The sequence below is a fragment of the Saccoglossus kowalevskii genome, chromosome 14 (assembly GCF_978046115.1).
Source record: "Saccoglossus kowalevskii chromosome 14, keSacKowa6.1, whole genome shotgun sequence".
NCBI classification, from domain to species: Eukaryota; Metazoa; Hemichordata; class Enteropneusta; family Harrimaniidae; genus Saccoglossus; species Saccoglossus kowalevskii.
In genome coordinates this window covers 34150244-34171901 of record NC_140654.1, presented here as the reverse complement: position 1 = coordinate 34171901, position 21658 = coordinate 34150244, and the positions used below count along the sequence as shown (strand labels likewise).

The 21658-nt window shown below is 41.2% G+C and overlaps 1 protein-coding gene across 2 annotated transcripts in view; it reads right to left on the bottom strand.

Moving 5' to 3' along the window:
* The window catches only part of LOC144350034 (WW domain-containing oxidoreductase-like), a 147370-nt gene extending 125934 nt beyond the window's left edge, over positions 1 to 21436 (bottom strand). The window contains exons 1-2 of one of the 2 annotated variants that reach the window (XM_085508170.1): positions 21346 to 21436; positions 14128 to 14343 (exon numbers count right to left, since the gene is read on the bottom strand). In XM_085508170.1, coding sequence (XP_085364296.1) covers positions 14128 to 14319 — 192 coding nt within the window. In that variant the 5' untranslated portion in view covers positions 14320 to 14343; positions 21346 to 21436. Of the gene's footprint in view, positions 1 to 14127; positions 14344 to 15754; positions 15784 to 21345 lie in introns of those variants that run through there. The other variant, XM_085508171.1, reaches the window with a different exon arrangement.
* Positions 21437 to 21658: the final 222 nt, after the last annotated feature.

Sequence of the window (21658 nt, the reverse complement as noted above, 5' to 3'; positions counted from 1 at the left end):
TCTCACTCACTGTGATTCAACCCAACAGTTGGTTCACAACTCATCCAATGGTTCACCCCTCACTCACTGTGATTCAACCCAACAGTTGGTTCACAACTCATCCAATGGTTCACCCCTCACTCACTGTGATTCAACCCAACAGTTGGTCCACAACTCAACCAATGGTTCACCTCTCACTCACTGTGATTCAACCCAACAATTGGTTCACAACTCATCCAATGGTTCACCCTTCACTCACTGTGATTCAACCCAACAGTTGGTTCACAACTCATCCAATGGTTCACCCCTCACTCACTGTGATTCAACCCAACAGTTGGTCCACAACTCAACCAATGGTTCACCCCTCACTCACTGTGATTAAACCCAACAGTTGGTCCACAACTCAACCAATGGTTCACCTCTCACTCACTGTGATTCAACCCAACAGTTGGATCACAACTCATCCAATGGTTCACCTCTCACTCACTGTGATTCAACCCAACAGTTGGTCCACAACTCATCCAATGGTTCACCCCTCACTCACTGTGATTCACCCCAATTATTGGTTCATTCCTAACTCACTGTGACTAACTCAAAACATTGGTAGATCCTGATCTCACTGTGATTCACCCCAATTATTGGTTCAATCCTAACTCACTGTGACTAACTCAAATCATTGCTAGATCCTGATCTCACTGTGATTCACCCCAACAGTTGGTCCACAACTCAACCAATGGTTCACCCCTCACTCACTGTGATTAAACCCAACAGTTGGTCCACAACTCATCCAATGTTTCACCCCTCACTCACTGTGATTCAACCCAACAAATGGTTCACAACTCAACCAATGGTTCACCCCTCACTCACTGTGATTAAACCCAACAGTTGGTTCAAAACTCATCCAATGGTTCACCCCTCACTCACTATGATTCAACCCAACAATTGTTTCACAACTCATCCAATGGTTCACCTCTCACTGTGATTCAACCCAACAGTTGGTCCACAACTCATCCAATGGTTCACCCCTCACTCACTGTGATTCAACCCAACAGTTGGTTCACAACTCATCCAATGGTTCACCCCTCACTCACTGTGATTCAACCCAACAGTTGGTTCACAACTCATCCAATGGTTCACCCCTCACTCACTGTGATTCAACCCAACAGTTGGTTCACAACTCATCCAATGGTTCATCTCTCATTCACTGATTCAACCCAACGGTTGGTTCACAACTCATCCAATGGTTCACCTCTCACTCACTGTGATTCAACCCAACAGTTGGTCCACAACTCAACCAATGGTTCACCCCTCACTCACTGTGATTCAACCCAACAGTTGGTCCACAACTCAACCAATGGTTCACCCCTCACTCACTGTGATTCAACCCAACAGTTGGTTCACAACTCATCCAATGGTTCACCCCTCACTCACTGTGATTAAACCCAACAGTTGGTTCACAACTCATCCAATGGTTCACCCCTCGCTCACTGTGATTCAACCCAACAGTTGGTTCACAACTCATCCAATGGTTTACCTCTCACACAGTGATTCAACCCAACGGTTGGTTCACAACTCATCCAATGGTTCACCTCTCACTCACTGTGATTCACCCCAACAGTTGGTCCACAACTCAACCAATGGTTCACCCCTCACTCACTGTGATTAAACCCAACAGTTGGTCCACAACTCATCCAATGTTTCACCCCTCACTCACTGTGATTCAACCCAACAATTGGTTCACAACTCAACCAATGGTTCACCCCTCACTCACTGTGATTAAACCCAACAGTTGGTCCACAACTCAACCAATGGTTCACCCCTCACTCACTGTGATTAAACCCAACAGTTGGTCCACAACTCAACCAATGGTTCACCTCTCACTCACTGTGATTCAACCCAACAGTTGGTTCACAACTCATCCAATGGTTCACCTCTCACTCACTGTGATTCAACCCAACAGTTGGTCCACAACTCATCCAATGGTTCACCCCTCACTCACTGTGATTCACCCCAATTATTGGTTCAATCCTAACTCACTGTGACTAACTCAAATCATTGCTAGATCCTGATCTCACTGTGATTCACCCCAACAGTTGGTCCACAACTCAACCAATGGTTCACCCCTCACTCACTGTGATTAAACCCAACAGTTGGTCCACAACTCATCCAATGTTTCACCCCTCACTCACTGTGATTCAACCCAACAATTGGTCCACAACTCAACCAATGGTTCACCCCTCACTCACTGTGATTCAACCCAACAGTTGGTCCACAACTCAACCAATGGTTCACCCCTCATTCACTGTGATTCAACCCAACAGTTGGTTCAAAACTCATCCAATGCTTCACCCCTCACTCACTGTGATTCAACCCAACAGTTGGTTCACAACTCATCCAATGGTTCACCCCTCACTCACTGTGATTCAACCCAACAGTTGGTTCACAACTCATCCAATGGTTCACCTCTCACTCACTGTGATTCAACCCAACAGTTGGTCCACAACTCAACCAATGGTTCACCCCTCACTCACTGTGATTCAACCCAACAGTTGGTCCACAACTCAACCAATGGTTCACCCCTCACTCACTGTGATTCAACCCAACAGTTGGTTCACAACTCATCCAATGGTTCACCCCTCACTCACTGTGATTAAACCCAACAGTTGGTTCACAACTCATCCAATGGTTCACCCCTCACTCACTGTGATTCAACCCAACAGTTGGTTCACAACTCATCCAATGGTTTACCTCTCACACAGTGATTCAACCCAACGGTTGGTTCACAACTCATCCAATGGTTCACCTCTCACTCACTGTGATTCACCCCAACAGTTGGTCCACAACTCAACCAATGGTTCACCCCTCACTCACTGTGATTAAACCCAACAGTTGGTCCACAACTCATCCAATGTTTCACCCCTCACTCACTGTGATTCAACCCAACAATTGGTTCACAACTCAACCAATGGTTCACCCCTCACTCACTGTGATTAAACCCAACAGTTGGTCCACAACTCAACCAATGGTTCACCCCTCACTCACTGTGATTAAACCCAACAGTTGGTCCACAACTCAACCAATGGTTCACCTCTCACTCACTGTGATTCAACCCAACAGTTGGGTCACAACTCATCCAATGGTTCACCTCTCACTCACTGTGATTCAACCCAACAGTTGGTCCACAACTCATCCAATGGTTCACCCCTCACTCACTGTGATTCACCCCAATTATTGGTTCATTCCTAACTCACTGTGACTAACTCAAAACATTGGTAGATCCTGATCTCACTGTGATTCACCCCAACAGTTGGTCCACAACTCAACCAATGGTTCACCCCTCACTCACTGTGATTAAATCCAACAGTTGGTCCACAACTCATCCAATGTTTCAACCCTCACTCACTGTGATTCAACCCAACAATTGGTCCACAACTCAACCAATGGTTCACCCCTCACTCACTGTGATTAAACCCAACAGTTGGTCCACAACTCAACCAATGGTTCACCCCTCATTCACTGTGATTCAACCCAACAGTTGGTTCAAAACTCATCCAATGGTTCACCCCTCACTCACTATGATTCAACCCAACAATTGTTTCACAACTCATCCAATGGTTCACCTCTCACTGTGATTCAACCCAACAGTTGGTCCACAACTCATCCAATGGTTCACCCCTCACTCACTGTGATTCAACCCAACAGTTGGTTCACAACTCATCCAATGGTTCACCCCTCACTCACTGTGATTCAACCCAACAGTTGGTTCACAACTCATCCAATGGTTCACCCCTCACTCACTGTGATTAAACCCAACAGTTGGTTCACAACTCATCCAATGGTTCACCCCTCACTCACTGTGATTCAACCCAACAGTTGGTTCACAACTCATCCAATGGTTCATCTCTCATTCAGTGATTCAACCCAACGGTTGGTTCACAACTCATCCAATGGTTCACCTCTCACTCACTGTGATTCAACCCAACAGTTGGTCCACAACTCAACCAATGGTTCACCCCTCACTCACTGTGATTCAACCCAACAGTTGGTCCACAACTCAACCAATGGTTCACCCCTCACTCACTGTGATTCAACCCAACAGTTGGTTCACAACTCATCCAATGGTTCACCCCTCACTCACTGTGATTAAACCCAACAGTTGGTTCACAACTCATCCAATGGTTCACCCCTCACTCACTGTGATTCAACCCAACAGTTGGTTCACAACTCATCCAATGGTTTACCTCTCACACAGTGATTCAACCCAACGGTTGGTTCACAACTCATCCAATGGTTCACCTCTCACTCACTGTGATTCAACCCAACAGTTGGTCCACAACTCAACCAATGGTTCACCCCTCACTCACTGTGATTCAACCCAACAGTTGGTCCACAACTCAACCAATGGTTCACCCCTCACTCACTGTGATTCAACCCAACAGTTGGTTCACAACTCATCCAATGGTTCACCCCTCACTCAATGTGATTCAACCCAACAGTTGGTTCACAACTCATCCAATGGTTCACCCCTCACTCACTGTGATTCAACCCAACAGTTGGTCCACAACTCATCCAATGGTTCACCCCTCACTCACTGTGATTCAACCCAACAGTTGGTTCACAACTCATCCAATGGTTCACCCCTCACTCACTGTGATTCAACCCAACAGTTGGTTCACAACTCATCCAATGGTTCACCCCTCACTCACTGTGATTCAACCCAACAGTTGGTCCACAACTCATCCAATGGTTCACCCCTCACTCACTGTGATTCAACCCAACAGTTGGTCCACAACTATTCCAATGGTTCACCTCTCACTGACTGTGATTCAACCCTACAGTTGGTCCACAACTCATCCGATGGTTCACCCCTCACTCACTGTGATTCAACCCAACAGTTGGTCCACAACTATTCCAATGGTTCACCCCTCACTCACTGTGATTCAACCCAACAGTTGGTTCACAACTCATCCAATGGTTCACCCCTCACTTACTGTGATTCAACCCAACAGTTGGTCCACAACTATTCCAATGGTTCACCTCTCACTGACTGTGATTCAACCCAACAGTTGGTCCACAACTCATCCAATGGTTCACCCCTCACTCACAGTGATTCAACCCAACAGTTGGTCCACAACTATTCCAATGGTTCACCTCTCACTGACTGTGATTCAACCCAACAGTTGGTCCACAACTATTCCAATGGTTCACCTCTCACTGACTGTGATTCAACCCAACAGTTGGTCCACAACTCATCCAATGGTTCACCCCTCACTCACTGTGATTCAACCCAACAGTTGGTCCACAACTATTCCAATGGTTCACCTCTCACTGACTGTGATTCAACCCAACAGTTGGTCCACAACTCATCCAATGGTTCACCCCTCACTCACTGTGATTCAACCCAACAGTTGGTCCACAACTATTCCAATGGTTCACCTCTCACTGACTGTGATTCAACCCAACAGTTGGTCCACAACTCATCCAATGGTTCACCCCTCACTCATTGTGATTCAACCCAACAGTTGGTCCACAACTATTCCAATGGTTCACCTCTCACTGACTGTGATTCAACCCAACAGTTGGTCCACAACTCATCCAATGGTTCACCCCTCACTCATTGTGATTCAACCCAACAGTTGGTCCACAACTATTCCAATGGTTCACCTCTCACTGACTGTGATTCAACCCAACAGTTGGTTCACAACTCATCCAATGGTTCACCTCTCACTCACTGTGATTCAACCCAACAGTTGGTCCACAACTATTCCAATGGTTCACCTCTCAGTGACTGTGATTCAACCCAACAGTTGGTCCACAACTCATCCAATGGTTCACCCCTCACTCACTGTGATTCAACCCAACAGTTGGTCCACAACTATTCCAATGGTTCACCTCTCACTGACTGTGATTCAACCCAACAGTTGGTCCACAACTATTCCAATGTTCACCTCTCACTGACTGTGATTCAACCCAACAGTTGGTCCACAACTCATCCAATGGTTCACCCCTCACTCACTGTGATTCAACCCAACAGTTGGTCCACAACTATTCCAATGGTTCACCTCTCACTGACTGTGATTCAACCCAACAGTTGGTCCACAACTCAACCAATGGTTCACCCCTCACTCACTGTGATTCAACCCAACAGTTGGTTCACAACTCATCCAATGGTTCACCCCTCACTCACTGTGATTAAACCCAACAGTTGGTTCACAACTCATCCAATGGTTCACCCCTCACTCACTGTGATTCAACCCAACAGTTGGTTCACAACTCATCCAATGGTTTACCTCTCACACAGTGATTCAACCCAACGGTTGGTTCACAACTCATCCAATGGTTCACCTCTCACTCACTGTGATTCACCCCAACAGTTGGTCCACAACTCAACCAATGGTTCACCCCTCACTCACTGTGATTAAACCCAACAGTTGGTCCACAACTCATCCAATGTTTCACCCCTCACTCACTGTGATTCAACCCAACAATTGGTTCACAACTCAACCAATGGTTCACCCCTCACTCACTGTGATTAAACCCAACAGTTGGTCCACAACTCAACCAATGGTTCACCCCTCACTCACTGTGATTAAACCCAACAGTTGGTCCACAACTCAACCAATGGTTCACCTCTCACTCACAGTGATTCAACCCAACAGTTGGGTCACAACTCATCCAATGGTTCACCTCTCACTCACTGTGATTCAACCCAACAGTTGGTCCACAACTCATCCAATGGTTCACCCCTCACTCACTGTGATTCACCCCAATTATTGGTTCATTCCTAACTCACTGTGACTAACTCAAAACATTGGTAGATCCTGATCTCACTGTGATTCACCCCAATTATTGGTTCAATCCTAACTCACTGTGACTAACTCAAATCATTGCTAGATCCTGATCTCACTGTGATTCACCCCAACAGTTGGTCCACAACTCAACCAATGGTTCACCCCTCACTCACTGTGATTAAATCCAACAGTTGGTCCACAACTCATCCAATGTTTCACCCCTCACTCACTGTGATTCAACCCAACAATTGGTCCACAACTCAACCAATGGTTCACCCCTCACTCACTGTGATTAAACCCAACAGTTGGTCCACAACTCAACCAATGGTTCACCTCTCACTGACTGTGATTCAACCCAACAGTTGGTCCACAACTCATCCAATGGTTCACCCCTCACTCATTGTGATTCAACCCAACAGTTGGTCCACAACTATTCCAATGGTTCACCTCTCACTGACTGTGATTCAACCCAACAGTTGGTTCACAACTCATCCAATGGTTCACCTCTCACTCACTGTGATTCAACCCAACAGTTGGTCCACAACTATTCCAATGGTTCACCTCTCAGTGACTGTGATTCAACCCAACAGTTGGTCCACAACTCATCCAATGGTTCACCCCTCACTCACTGTGATTCAACCCAACAGTTGGTCCACAACTATTCCAATGGTTCACCTCTCACTGACTGTGATTCAACCCAACAGTTGGTCCACAACTCATCCAATGGTTCACCCCTCACTCACTGTGATTCAACCCAACAGTTGGTCCACAACTCATCCAATGGTTCACCCCTCACTCACTGTGATTCAACCCAACAGTTGGTCCACAACTATTCCAATGGTTCACCTCTCACTGACTGTGATTCAACCCAACAGTTGGTCCACAACTCATCCAATGGTTCACCCCTCACTCATTGTGATTCAACCCAACAGTTGGTCCACAACTATTCCAATGGTTCACCTCTCACTGACTGTGATTCAACCCAACAGTTGGTCCACAACTCATCCAATGGTTCACCCCTCACTCATTGTGATTCAACCCAACAGTTGGTCCACAACTATTCCAATGGTTCACCTCTCACTGACTGTGATTCAACCCAACAGTTGGTTCACAACTCATCCAATGGTTCACCTCTCACTCACTGTGATTCAACCCAACAGTTGGTCCACAACTATTCCAATGGTTCACCTCTCAGTGACTGTGATTCAACCCAACAGTTGGTCCACAACTCATCCAATGGTTCACCCCTCACTCACTGTGATTCAACCCAACAGTTGGTCCACAACTATTCCAATGGTTCACCTCTCACTGACTGTGATTCAACCCAACAGTTGGTCCACAACTATTCCAATGTTCACCTCTCACTGACTGTGATTCAACCCAACAGTTGGTCCACAACTCATCCAATGGTTCACCCCTCACTCACTGTGATTCAACCCAACAGTTGGTCCACAACTATTCCAATGGTTCACCTCTCACTGACTGTGATTCAACCCAACAGTTGGTCCACAACTCAACCAATGGTTCACCCCTCACTCACTGTGATTCAACCCAACAGTTGGTTCACAACTCATCCAATGGTTCACCCCTCACTCACTGTGATTAAACCCAACAGTTGGTTCACAACTCATCCAATGGTTCACCCCTCACTCACTGTGATTCAACCCAACAGTTGGTTCACAACTCATCCAATGGTTTACCTCTCACACAGTGATTCAACCCAACGGTTGGTTCACAACTCATCCAATGGTTCACCTCTCACTCACTGTGATTCACCCCAACAGTTGGTCCACAACTCAACCAATGGTTCACCCCTCACTCACTGTGATTAAACCCAACAGTTGGTCCACAACTCATCCAATGTTTCACCCCTCACTCACTGTGATTCAACCCAACAATTGGTTCACAACTCAACCAATGGTTCACCCCTCACTCACTGTGATTAAACCCAACAGTTGGTCCACAACTCAACCAATGGTTCACCCCTCACTCACTGTGATTAAACCCAACAGTTGGTCCACAACTCAACCAATGGTTCACCTCTCACTCACAGTGATTCAACCCAACAGTTGGGTCACAACTCATCCAATGGTTCACCTCTCACTCACTGTGATTCAACCCAACAGTTGGTCCACAACTCATCCAATGGTTCACCCCTCACTCACTGTGATTCACCCCAATTATTGGTTCATTCCTAACTCACTGTGACTAACTCAAAACATTGGTAGATCCTGATCTCACTGTGATTCACCCCAATTATTGGTTCAATCCTAACTCACTGTGACTAACTCAAATCATTGCTAGATCCTGATCTCACTGTGATTCACCCCAACAGTTGGTCCACAACTCAACCAATGGTTCACCCCTCACTCACTGTGATTAAATCCAACAGTTGGTCCACAACTCATCCAATGTTTCACCCCTCACTCACTGTGATTCAACCCAACAATTGGTCCACAACTCAACCAATGGTTCACCCCTCACTCACTGTGATTAAACCCAACAGTTGGTCCACAACTCAACCAATGGTTCACCTCTCACTGACTGTGATTCAACCCAACAGTTGGTCCACAACTCATCCAATGGTTCACCCCTCACTCATTGTGATTCAACCCAACAGTTGGTCCACAACTATTCCAATGGTTCACCTCTCACTGACTGTGATTCAACCCAACAGTTGGTTCACAACTCATCCAATGGTTCACCTCTCACTCACTGTGATTCAACCCAACAGTTGGTCCACAACTATTCCAATGGTTCACCTCTCAGTGACTGTGATTCAACCCAACAGTTGGTCCACAACTCATCCAATGGTTCACCCCTCACTCACTGTGATTCAACCCAACAGTTGGTCCACAACTATTCCAATGGTTCACCTCTCACTGACTGTGATTCAACCCAACAGTTGGTCCACAACTATTCCAATGTTCACCTCTCACTGACTGTGATTCAACCCAACAGTTGGTCCACAACTCATCCAATGGTTCACCCCTCACTCACTGTGATTCAACCCAACAGTTGGTCCACAACTATTCCAATGGTTCACCTCTCACTGACTGTGATTCAACCCAACAGTTGGTCCACAACTCAACCAATGGTTCACCCCTCACTCACTGTGATTCAACCCAACAGTTGGTTCACAACTCATCCAATGGTTCACCCCTCACTCACTGTGATTAAACCCAACAGTTGGTTCACAACTCATCCAATGGTTCACCCCTCACTCACTGTGATTCAACCCAACAGTTGGTTCACAACTCATCCAATGGTTTACCTCTCACACAGTGATTCAACCCAACGGTTGGTTCACAACTCATCCAATGGTTCACCTCTCACTCACTGTGATTCACCCCAACAGTTGGTCCACAACTCAACCAATGGTTCACCCCTCACTCACTGTGATTAAACCCAACAGTTGGTCCACAACTCATCCAATGTTTCACCCCTCACTCACTGTGATTCAACCCAACAATTGGTTCACAACTCAACCAATGGTTCACCCCTCACTCACTGTGATTAAACCCAACAGTTGGTCCACAACTCAACCAATGGTTCACCCCTCACTCACTGTGATTAAACCCAACAGTTGGTCCACAACTCAACCAATGGTTCACCTCTCACTCACTGTGATTCAACCCAACAGTTGGGTCACAACTCAACCAATGGTTCACCCCTCACTCACTGTGATTAAACCCAACAGTTGGTCCACAACTCAACCAATGGTTCACCCCTCACTCACTGTGATTCACCCCAATTATTGGTTCATTCCTAACTCACTGTGACTAACTCAAAACATTGGTAGATCCTGATCTCACTGTGATTCACCCCAATTATTGGTTCAATCCTAACTCACTGTGACTAACTCAAATCATTGCTAGATCCTGATCTCACTGTGATTCACCCCAACAGTTGGTCCACAACTCAACCAATGGTTCACCCCTCACTCACTGTGATTAAATCCAACAGTTGGTCCACAACTCATCCAATGTTTCACCCCTCACTCACTGTGATTCAACCCAACAATTGGTCCACAACTCAACCAATGGTTCACCCCTCACTCACTGTGATTAAACCCAACAGTTGGTCCACAACTCAACCAATGGTTCACCCCTCATTCACTGTGATTCAACCCAACAGTTGGTTCAAAACTCATCCAATGGTTCACCCCTCACTCACTATGATTCAACCCAACAATTGTTTCACAACTCATCCAATGGTTCACCTCTCACTGTGATTCAACCCAACAGTTGGTCCACAACTCATCCAATGGTTCACCCCTCACTCACTGTGATTCAACCCAACAGTTGGTTCACAACTCATCCAATGGTTCACCCCTCACTCACTGTGATTCAACCCAACAGTTGGTTCACAACTCATCCAATGGTTCACCCCTCACTCACTGTGATTAAACCCAACAGTTGGTTCACAACTCATCCAATGGTTCACCCCTCACTCACTGTGATTCAATCCAACAGTTGGTTCACAACTCATCCAATGGTTCATCTCTCATTCAGTGATTCAACCCAACGGTTGGTTCACAACTCATCCAATGGTTCACCTCTCACTCACTGTGATTCAACCCAACAGTTGGTCCACAACTCAACCAATGGTTCACCCCTCACTCACTGTGATTCAACCCAACAGTTGGTCCACAACTCAACCAATGGTTCACCCCTCACTCACTGTGATTCAACCCAACAGTTGGTTCACAACTCATCCAATGGTTCACCCCTCACTCACTGTGATTAAACCCAACAGTTGGTTCACAACTCATCCAATGGTTCACCCCTCACTCACTGTGATTCAACCCAACAGTTGGTTCACAACTCATCCAATGGTTTACCTCTCACACAGTGATTCAACCCAACGGTTGGTTCACAACTCATCCAATGGTTCACCTCTCACTCACTGTGATTCAACCCAACAGTTGGTCCACAACTCAACCAATGGTTCACCCCTCACTCACTGTGATTCAACCCAACAGTTGGTCCACAACTCAACCAATGGTTCACCCCTCACTCACTGTGATTCAACCCAACAGTTGGTTCACAACTCATCCAATGGTTCACCCCTCACTCAATGTGATTCAACCCAACAGTTGGTTCACAACTCATCCAATGGTTCACCCCTCACTCACTGTGATTCAACCCAACAGTTGGTCCACAACTCATCCAATGGTTCACCCCTCACTCACTGTGATTCAACCCAACAGTTGGTTCACAACTCATCCAATGGTTCACCCCTCACTCACTGTGATTCAACCCAACAGTTGGTTCACAACTCATCCAATGGTTCACCCCTCACTCACTGTGATTCAACCCAACAGTTGGTCCACAACTCATCCAATGGTTCACCCCTCACTCACTGTGATTCAACCCAACAGTTGGTCCACAACTATTCCAATGGTTCACCTCTCACTGACTGTGATTCAACCCAACAGTTGGTCCACAACTCATCCGATGGTTCACCCCTCACTCACTGTGATTCAACCCAACAGTTGGTCCACAACTATTCCAATGGTTCACCCCTCACTCACTGTGATTCAACCCAACAGTTGGTTCACAACTCATCCAATGGTTCACCCCTCACTTACTGTGATTCAACCCAACAGTTGGTCCACAATTATTCCAATGGTTCACCTCTCACTGACTGTGATTCAACCCAACAGTTGGTCCACAACTCATCCAATGGTTCACCCCTCACTCACAGTGATTCAACCCAACAGTTGGTCCACAACTATTCCAATGGTTCACCTCTCACTGACTGTGATTCAACCCAACAGTTGGTCCACAACTATTCCAATGGTTCACCTCTCACTGACTGTGATTCAACCCAACAGTTGGTCCACAACTCATCCAATGGTTCACCCCTCACTCACTGTGATTCAACCCAACAGTTGGTCCACAACTATTCCAATGGTTCACCTCTCACTGACTGTGATTCAACCCAACAGTTGGTCCACAACTATTCCAATGGTTCACCCCTCACTCACTGTGATTCAACCCAACAGTTGGTTCACAACTCATCCAATGGTTCACCCCTCACTTACTGTGATTCAACCCAACAGTTGGTCCACAACTATTCCAATGGTTCACCTCTCACTGACTGTGATTCAACCCAACAGTTGGTCCACAACTCATCCAATGGTTCACCCCTCACTCACAGTGATTCAACCCAACAGTTGGTCCACAACTATTCCAATGGTTCACCTCTCACTGACTGTGATTCAACCCAACAGTTGGTCCACAACTATTCCAATGGTTCACCTCTCACTGACTGTGATTCAACCCAACAGTTGGTCCACAACTCATCCAATGGTTCACCCCTCACTCACTGTGATTCAACCCAACAGTTGGTCCACAACTATTCCAATGGTTCACCTCTCACTGACTGTGATTCAACCCAACAGTTGGTCCACAACTCATCCAATGGTTCACCCCTCACTCATTGTGATTCAACCCAACAGTTGGTCCACAACTATTCCAATGGTTCACCTCTCACTGACTGTGATTCAACCCAACAGTTGGTCCACAACTCATCCAATGGTTCACCCCTCACTCATTGTGATTCAACCCAACAGTTGGTCCACAACTATTCCAATGGTTCACCTCTCACTGACTGTGATTCAACCCAACAGTTGGTTCACAACTCATCCAATGGTTCACCTCTCACTCACTGTGATTCAACCCAACAGTTGGTCCACAACTATTCCAATGGTTCACCTCTCAGTGACTGTGATTCAACCCAACAGTTGGTCCACAACTCATCCAATGGTTCACCCCTCACTCACTGTGATTCAACCCAACAGTTGGTCCACAACTATTCCAATGGTTCACCTCTCACTGACTGTGATTCAACCCAACAGTTGGTCCACAACTATTCCAATGTTCACCTCTCACTGACTGTGATTCAACCCAACAGTTGGTCCACAACTCATCCAATGGTTCACCCCTCACTCACTGTGATTCAACCCAACAGTTGGTCCACAACTATTCCAATGGTTCACCTCTCACTGACTGTGATTCAACCCAACAGTTGGTCCACAACTCATCCAATGGTTCACCCCTCACTCACTGTGATTCAACCCAACAGTTGGTCCACAACTATTCCAATGGTTCACCTCTCACTGACTGTGATTCAACCCAACAGCTGGTTCACAACTCATCCAATGGTTCACCTCTCACTCACTGTGATTCAACCCAACAGTTGGTCCACAACTATTCCAATGGTTCACCTCTCACTGACTGTGATTCAACCCAACCATGGCTCTACCACTATTCGACTTTGATTCACTCCAATCCTTGGTCCATTTCAAATCTTGCACATACGTGGCAAACTCAGATACTAGGTAACAAACCTCCATATATTCAACTTTTGCTCCAGGCATCAATTCCTTGATCTGTGTTACTGCTTTCATTCCACGCTGTTCATTGCGGCATGCCAGTATGACCTCGTAACCTTTCTCACATATCAGTTTAGCTGCTTCGTAACCAATACCAGAATTGGCACCAGTGATGATACAAACACGATTATTCTCATCAGATGCCATCTTTACAATTATTTCCTATGTTTCCTTTAGAATTATAAATAATGCAGAGTTATCAGATATTATTAGAAGAGAACCTTACATAGATACTGAATTTGAGAACAACCAAGCATCCTGTTGGTATCCAGATAACTTTGCTGTATAGTTGAACAGTTGATAGTAGCATGTTTTACTTAAGAATGACAAACACATTCACTAAAATTAGAAAATTTAACCTATTGCCACAAACGTTTGGTCAGCAGTAATGTGTGTTGCTGAAATGCAATAAGTGCCATCATTGTTTGCTCTATTAAGCAGTAGAGTGTATGATTTAGGGGTTAGTATGGTTGTCTTGCATATACTGAAGCTTGTTGGTTCACTTGATATAGTTCTTGTTGACAGTTTTCTTACTTTATAAATTTCTAGACCAAAACAGTAACTGATAAACATAACATGTCATCCAACCACTACAAATGCCACCTGGTTTATCTTCAATACTAATCATGTATGTGAGAATGAAGGCAGTGTCAATCATTCATCACACATCACATACAAATACAGTAAACCAATTAGCCATTCATTTTCAGTTTATTTTCAACACACCTTTCCACAACACATTTTACATCATGGCTTGTAACATTTAGTTGAATAATTGTTGCAATTCAAGTGGCTAAGACATACATGACAGCCACCAAAAAAATTACTGAGACATGTATGATTTATAGAGCACTGCCCGGTATTCTTAACAAATTTCATCATTTGGCATTTTTGAATCAGATCATGAAACGAATAGATACAATGTGCATGTGAAGTTTGAATGTGATCGGCAGAAACATGTCTGAGATACAGGTGGAGACAGACACAAGAATGAAATGTTTGATTATTATGATTGGTCAAAACATTACACAGATGCAGCTCCAGAACCACATTCAATAAAACATAGTAGCCACCAGTCAGTTATGTTGAATGTGATCTGAAAAACAAAATGACATGCATTGAGGTTCTATAATGTGCAAAAATCAATCAATACCAGTGCAAACTATTTTAGATATTAACATATAAGTTTTTGGAATGTCCATTATGACGTTGTAGTTGTGCAAGCACAGTAGTTTTTATTGTTAGGCAGATATAATATTATGAAGTTCAGTGAATCAATCCTATCTATGCACATTACCGGTACAGTGGAAATATGGATGAATTTTAACATTAAATTATCTACCTTTCTGCCATCTTGAATCATATCATTATTCAAATAAACATGAATATGTCTCCCATGATATGTGTGTGTGAAGTTTGAATGTGATAGAAGCATACTAATACATGGAGATTAACAGGCATAGTGCCATATTATATGAATGAACAGTGTCTATCATAAATAATAGAATGCAGATAAATATAATCAATATGAAATAGAATGATTAATTTTGATGATTAAATGGTGAGAATGTATGTAACTTACATATGAATCTGTATCTAGAGATTGCTGCCTCTTTAGTGGAATGAAAGCTGAGACTGGTTTGTGACGTCTCTAAATAATCCCTACAGTTTGGTTTACATGTGTACCAGTAGAAATCAGAAAATGTGGTATTATTTAAATTTACTGCATTGTATTGTTCATAGTGCTTCAGAAAGGCATTCAAAAACGTAAATTAAACCAGTATCTCAAACTGAAAAGTGAAGTAAGCTTATTCACTGTAAAAAAATGTTATAGGCAACAGAATTGGAATTTAAGTCCAGGCACAGAGTTAAAAGGTCATAAAACATTTGCTTAAATGTTGTGTATGTAAATATAGGACAACATCTGATGAACATTTCATATCACATGAATACAAAAAAATAACTCTTAGTCACTATAAGGAGATATCCAGATATCTGTTTACAGTCAAAAGCTATTTATAAATTTATCTCTCAGAATTGTGTTTATGAAGTGATATTTTAAAAAATGCAATGGGCTACTACCAATTAATTCACTCCAAGAAAAAATAGCAAAAACATCTAGAGAAATAAATAGGTTAAGTATTAAACACAAAAATGACATAGACATGGTCAAAAGGTTTTATAGTTTTACATACTGTTGGCTTGACACAAACAATAACTATTCTTATATGTTAGCTGTTATCGAGAATCAAAAGAGTAAGAAATAAACTAAATGGCCACCAGTCAGCCATTTTTAATACATTTGTTGATCTATAACATGATTTGGAAAAGAAATCAATATAAAGATTTCAATTATCTTGGCTTAACTATGAGCCCAAATGGTAAATTTAAAGATGCCATGAAAAACCTAAAAAGAAAAGGAATAAAAGCTTTATTCTCATTAAAGACCAAAATTGGATCTGGTAATCTGGACGTGTCCATACTACTGTCACTATTTGATAAACTTATCAGACCAGTTATTGTGTATGGGAGTGACATTTGGGGAGAAGAAAGTTCTACAAAATCAATTGTAGAGGATGTCCAGCTTACATACTATCGGTACATTCTTGGTATCTCAAAAAATACACCAATCATGGCAATATATAGTGAATTGGGAAAATTACCTCTTGACTCTTATTAAGAAACAAATGATAAAATATGCCAATCGTATTGCAAATTCCACAAATACTCTACTTCAAGAAGCATACTATGTCAATAAAATTATTAAAAGTAAATGGTTTAAAAGACTTGATTTGATATTAAAAAATATAAACCATTCTTATCTTTTAAATGAAACAAATATTATCTCATTATCAAAACTAAAAACAATTGATGAGAAATTAAAAGAAGAGTTTACAACTGAGTGGAAAAATGAAATAAATAATGACAATAGGAAAAAATCAAATTCTAAAAATAAACTAAGAACCTACAAACTTTTTAAAACCAAAATTGAACAAGAAAACTACTTAACAATTATGAAAAACAATGAACTTCGCAAATCCTTAACAAAATTTAGACTTGGCAACCACTGTCTGAAAATTGAAACAGGCCGGCATATAGGTTTGGATTTTAAAGACAGAGTCTGCAATATGTGCGCCAATGACCATGTTGAAGATGAACAACATTTTGTCATAAATTGTCCTCATTACAATGAAACAAGATCAAAACTTTACATTGTAGCTAATAAATGTATACCAAATTTTGACAAATTTAGTAATGAAAATAAATTCATATCATTACTAAGTGACGAGAAAATGTCTATTCCTTTAGCGCAATATTTAAAAAACTGTTTTAATACAAGACAGCAGCACCTACATAAACTAAGCCAGTAACACATTCCATGTATACAAATTTATCTTTCTTTTTTTTTAATGCTTTTTTGTACCCTTACTTTTTATGCAGTTATTTTTCTTTTACTAATATTTGATTTGTAACTCTTTTCATCCCCTCCGGGGGATGTTGTGTGTTAATAAATAAATAAATCAAAGAAAGCTTAGAAAGAACTCCCATGTGCTGAGAGTATTGGAGACACATTAAATATAATTCGAAATTACTTAGCTGAAAACTAATTATGCAAATCAGAAAATTAATATGAACAGATTTGAGTGTAAAACTAATGAGGTCTGCGCAATGTAACAGAAAATCTATGTTTCCAAGTTTAATTGAAATGTGATTAGAACCAAAAAATTATGAATTATTATGCTTATTAGGGAATTAATATGAACAGATTTTTACCCCAAACTAATTAGGTTTGTACATTGTCCTAGAGCATCTTTGTACTAAGTTTCATTGAAATGGAATAATTAGTACTTTAGATATCAGTGTGAAAGCTTAAAATTGGTTAATTATGCAAATTAGGTAATTAATATGTACAGGTTTTAACCCACAATTATCCAGGTCTGTCTATTGTCCTACAGCATCCATGTACATTCATTGATATGTGATGTTTAGTACCCGAGATATCAGTGTGAAAGTTGGTTAATTATGCAAATTAGGTGATTAATATGCACAAATATTTACCAGAAACTCATTGGGTCTGCATAATTCTAGATTCATTGAAATGTGATGATTAGTACTTTAGATATCAGTAGAAAAGCTGAAAATTAATTATGCAAATTATTTATTAGTATGCACAATTATTTGCCCTAAAACTAATCAGGTATTTGCATAGTCCTAAAGGATCTATGTACCAAGTTTCATTGAAATGCAATGATTAGTACTTGAGATACCCGTGGAAAAGCTGAAAATTAACTAATTATGCAAATTAGGTGATTAATATGCACAAATATTTATCAGAAACAATCAATCTCTGCATAGTCCTCGAGTATGTAAGTACCAAGTTTCATTGAAATGTAATGCTCACTACTTATATCAAATGCTGAAAATTAATTAATTATGCAAATTAGGTAATTAATATGTACTGATATTACCATAAAAACTATCAGGTCTGTGCAGTGTCATATGACATCTATGTACCAAGTTTCATTGAAATGTGATGATTAGTACTTATATCAAATGCTGAAAATTAATTAATTATGCAAATTAGGTAATTAATATGTACTGATATTACCATAAAACTATCAGGTCTGTGCAGTGTCATTTGACATCTATGTACCAAGTTTCATTGAAATGTGATGATTAGTACTTATATCAAATGCTGAAAATTAATTAATTATGCAAATTAGGTAATTAATATGTACTGATATTACCATAAAACTATCAGGTCTGTGCAGTGTCATTTGACATCTATGTACCAAGTTTCATTGAAATGTGATGATTAGTACTTGAGATATCGGTGGAAAAACCGAAAATTGACTAATCATTATGCAAATTAGGTGATTAATATGCACAAATACTTATCGGAAACAATCAATCTCTGCATAGTCCTTGAGTATGTAAGTACCAAGTTTCATTGAAATGTAATGCTCACTACTTATATCAAATGCTGAAAATTAATTAATTATGCAAATTAGGTAATTAATATGTACTGATATTACCATAAAAACTATCAAGTCTGTGCAGTGTCATATGACATCTATGTACCAAGTTTCATTGAAATGTGATGATTAGTACTTGAGATATCAGTGGAAAAACCAAAAATTGAATAATCATTATGCAAATTAGGTAATTAGTATCCACGGATTATTACCAAAAACTAATCAAAACCTAGCATTAGTTCAGAGCATGTATGTACCAAGTTTCATCAAAATCCAATGAGTGGTTGTTTAGATATCAGTGGAACAATCATGGAACAGCTAAAAATCAGCTAATTATCATGCAAATTAGGTAATTAATATGCACGGATTTTTACCAAAAACTAATCAAATCTGCACACATGTTCAGAGCATCTATGTACCAAGTTTCATCAAAATCCAATGAGTGGTTCTTTAGATATCAGTGGAACAGTCATAAAACAGCTAAAAATTAGCTAATTATCATGCAAATTAGGTAATTAACGAGCATGGATTTTTACCAAAACCTAATCAAATCTGCACATTGGCCCAGAGCATCTATGCACCAAGTTTCATCAAAAACCGATGTATGGTTCTTGAGATAGCAGTGGAACAGTCGGACACACATACACACATACACACATACACACACACACACACGTACAGACACACTAACTGCAAAGACTCCCATTTTGTGCTTCGCACATGGGAGTCAAAAATGAATATATGAAATTTGAACCTAATCAGTCACACTTATAACGACTATGTACTATTCAACAACCCAATCAAAATGTATTGCCATTGCAAAGCAGTCACTTGGATATTTCATTACATTTGTCATTTGCACAGTATTTATACTTCAATAAAAGTCTTTACCTATCATATCTAGCTTTTTACTTTATTTTTTGTGCCAAATGTTCCTAACATTGAATGTCACTCTTGTCTCTCCTCACTTTTTTATGTGCAAATTGCATGCGCTGACATATAGTGTATTTTTGCCACAGAAGCCACATTTAGGACTACATGACAACGCGTTGTGATCATTTCTCTACCTAAATGAACTATCCTGGCATCAACCATGCCAATTCAAAAACAAGCACCTGTGCACCTTAACCAAGGTTCCCCTAAATTAGGCTAGCCAAGATATGATGGTTATTGTCAAGGAATACTAGTATTATATCTCATAAAAAGAGTTAACAGCTCAGTTTGCAGAAAAGGTAATCAAAAGTAGTCACCTTTTAAATTAAAATACCCAGAATTTATTCATTTTGCTATAAGCTGTACTACAAGGCAATATAAGAAAATTGATCTAAAAAAAGTTGGGGGTCACCAGCCTCTTTTTCGAGAAATTGATGGTTGTATGTCAGTGGAAAGTCACCATTTTGACACTATTATAACACTTTCACCATAAGTTCCTATGGCAGAGATATGCAATATCTCATAATCTAGCCTGGTGACATAGGCTGAAAAAATAATATATTGTTAATGATGGAGTACTTTTTATTGTTCTTAATTATTTCAAAAATCTGGCTTTTAAAAAGTGTCAAAAAATTCATATTTTTTAACATTGTGTTCTATGGAATTGTTCTAAAAATAGCAATTTTCAAGAAATATTAGGACACATTTCTCAAAAAGCTTAACTGTAACACACAAAATAATGCTATTTCATTGTACCATGGGACATTAGCTTCATGATTGTACATAGTAAATTAATGAACATTGTCATGTGATTTATGACGAGGCTTCTAACTTAATGTGAACCCACAGTCCCTAGAGGGACTGTGGTGAACCCTAATACTCCAGCCCCCTCCATACAATTGTGAATTCTCATGCTGATAACTAAGTGTCCTCAAGGGGGACATATAGATCTAAAATGGGGGGGGGGGTTAGAGGAACAGTTATTAGAGTTATATGGGCACAATCCATGATATGGCACCAATGAACTCTTACATAAGTCGACCTGAACTGGTGGTACCTACACACCCCCCCCCAAGGGTACATGACACGGCGAAAACAAAATTGCACTGGTCAACTTTAAGCCAATCCCCATGATTTCAAAATATTTGACCCCGAATGCACAGGCCAATACAGGTAGCGAATGGAAGATAACTAAACATTATATTACATGCAATTGATCAAAACTAGAAAATAAATGTAAAGTATGGAGTCAACCCCTAGCTACCTGCTACAACAGAACCCTTGCTCATCACCAACCAAACTTCAACTTTGAAGACTGCTAGAAGTAAGTGTCAACCATTTTAATTTCTTACGTCGTACTCTAGAGGGCGCACTATATACAATCCCACGTCAGGTGTCAAAAGTTTTCAATAATAATAATAATAATAATAATAATAATAATAATAATAATAATAATAATTATTATTATTATTATTATTATTATTATTATTATTATTATTATTATTATTATTATTATTATATAATTTATAACTTTATTGCCTTATTTATAAAAAACAAAAGAACGTAACTAGTATTGA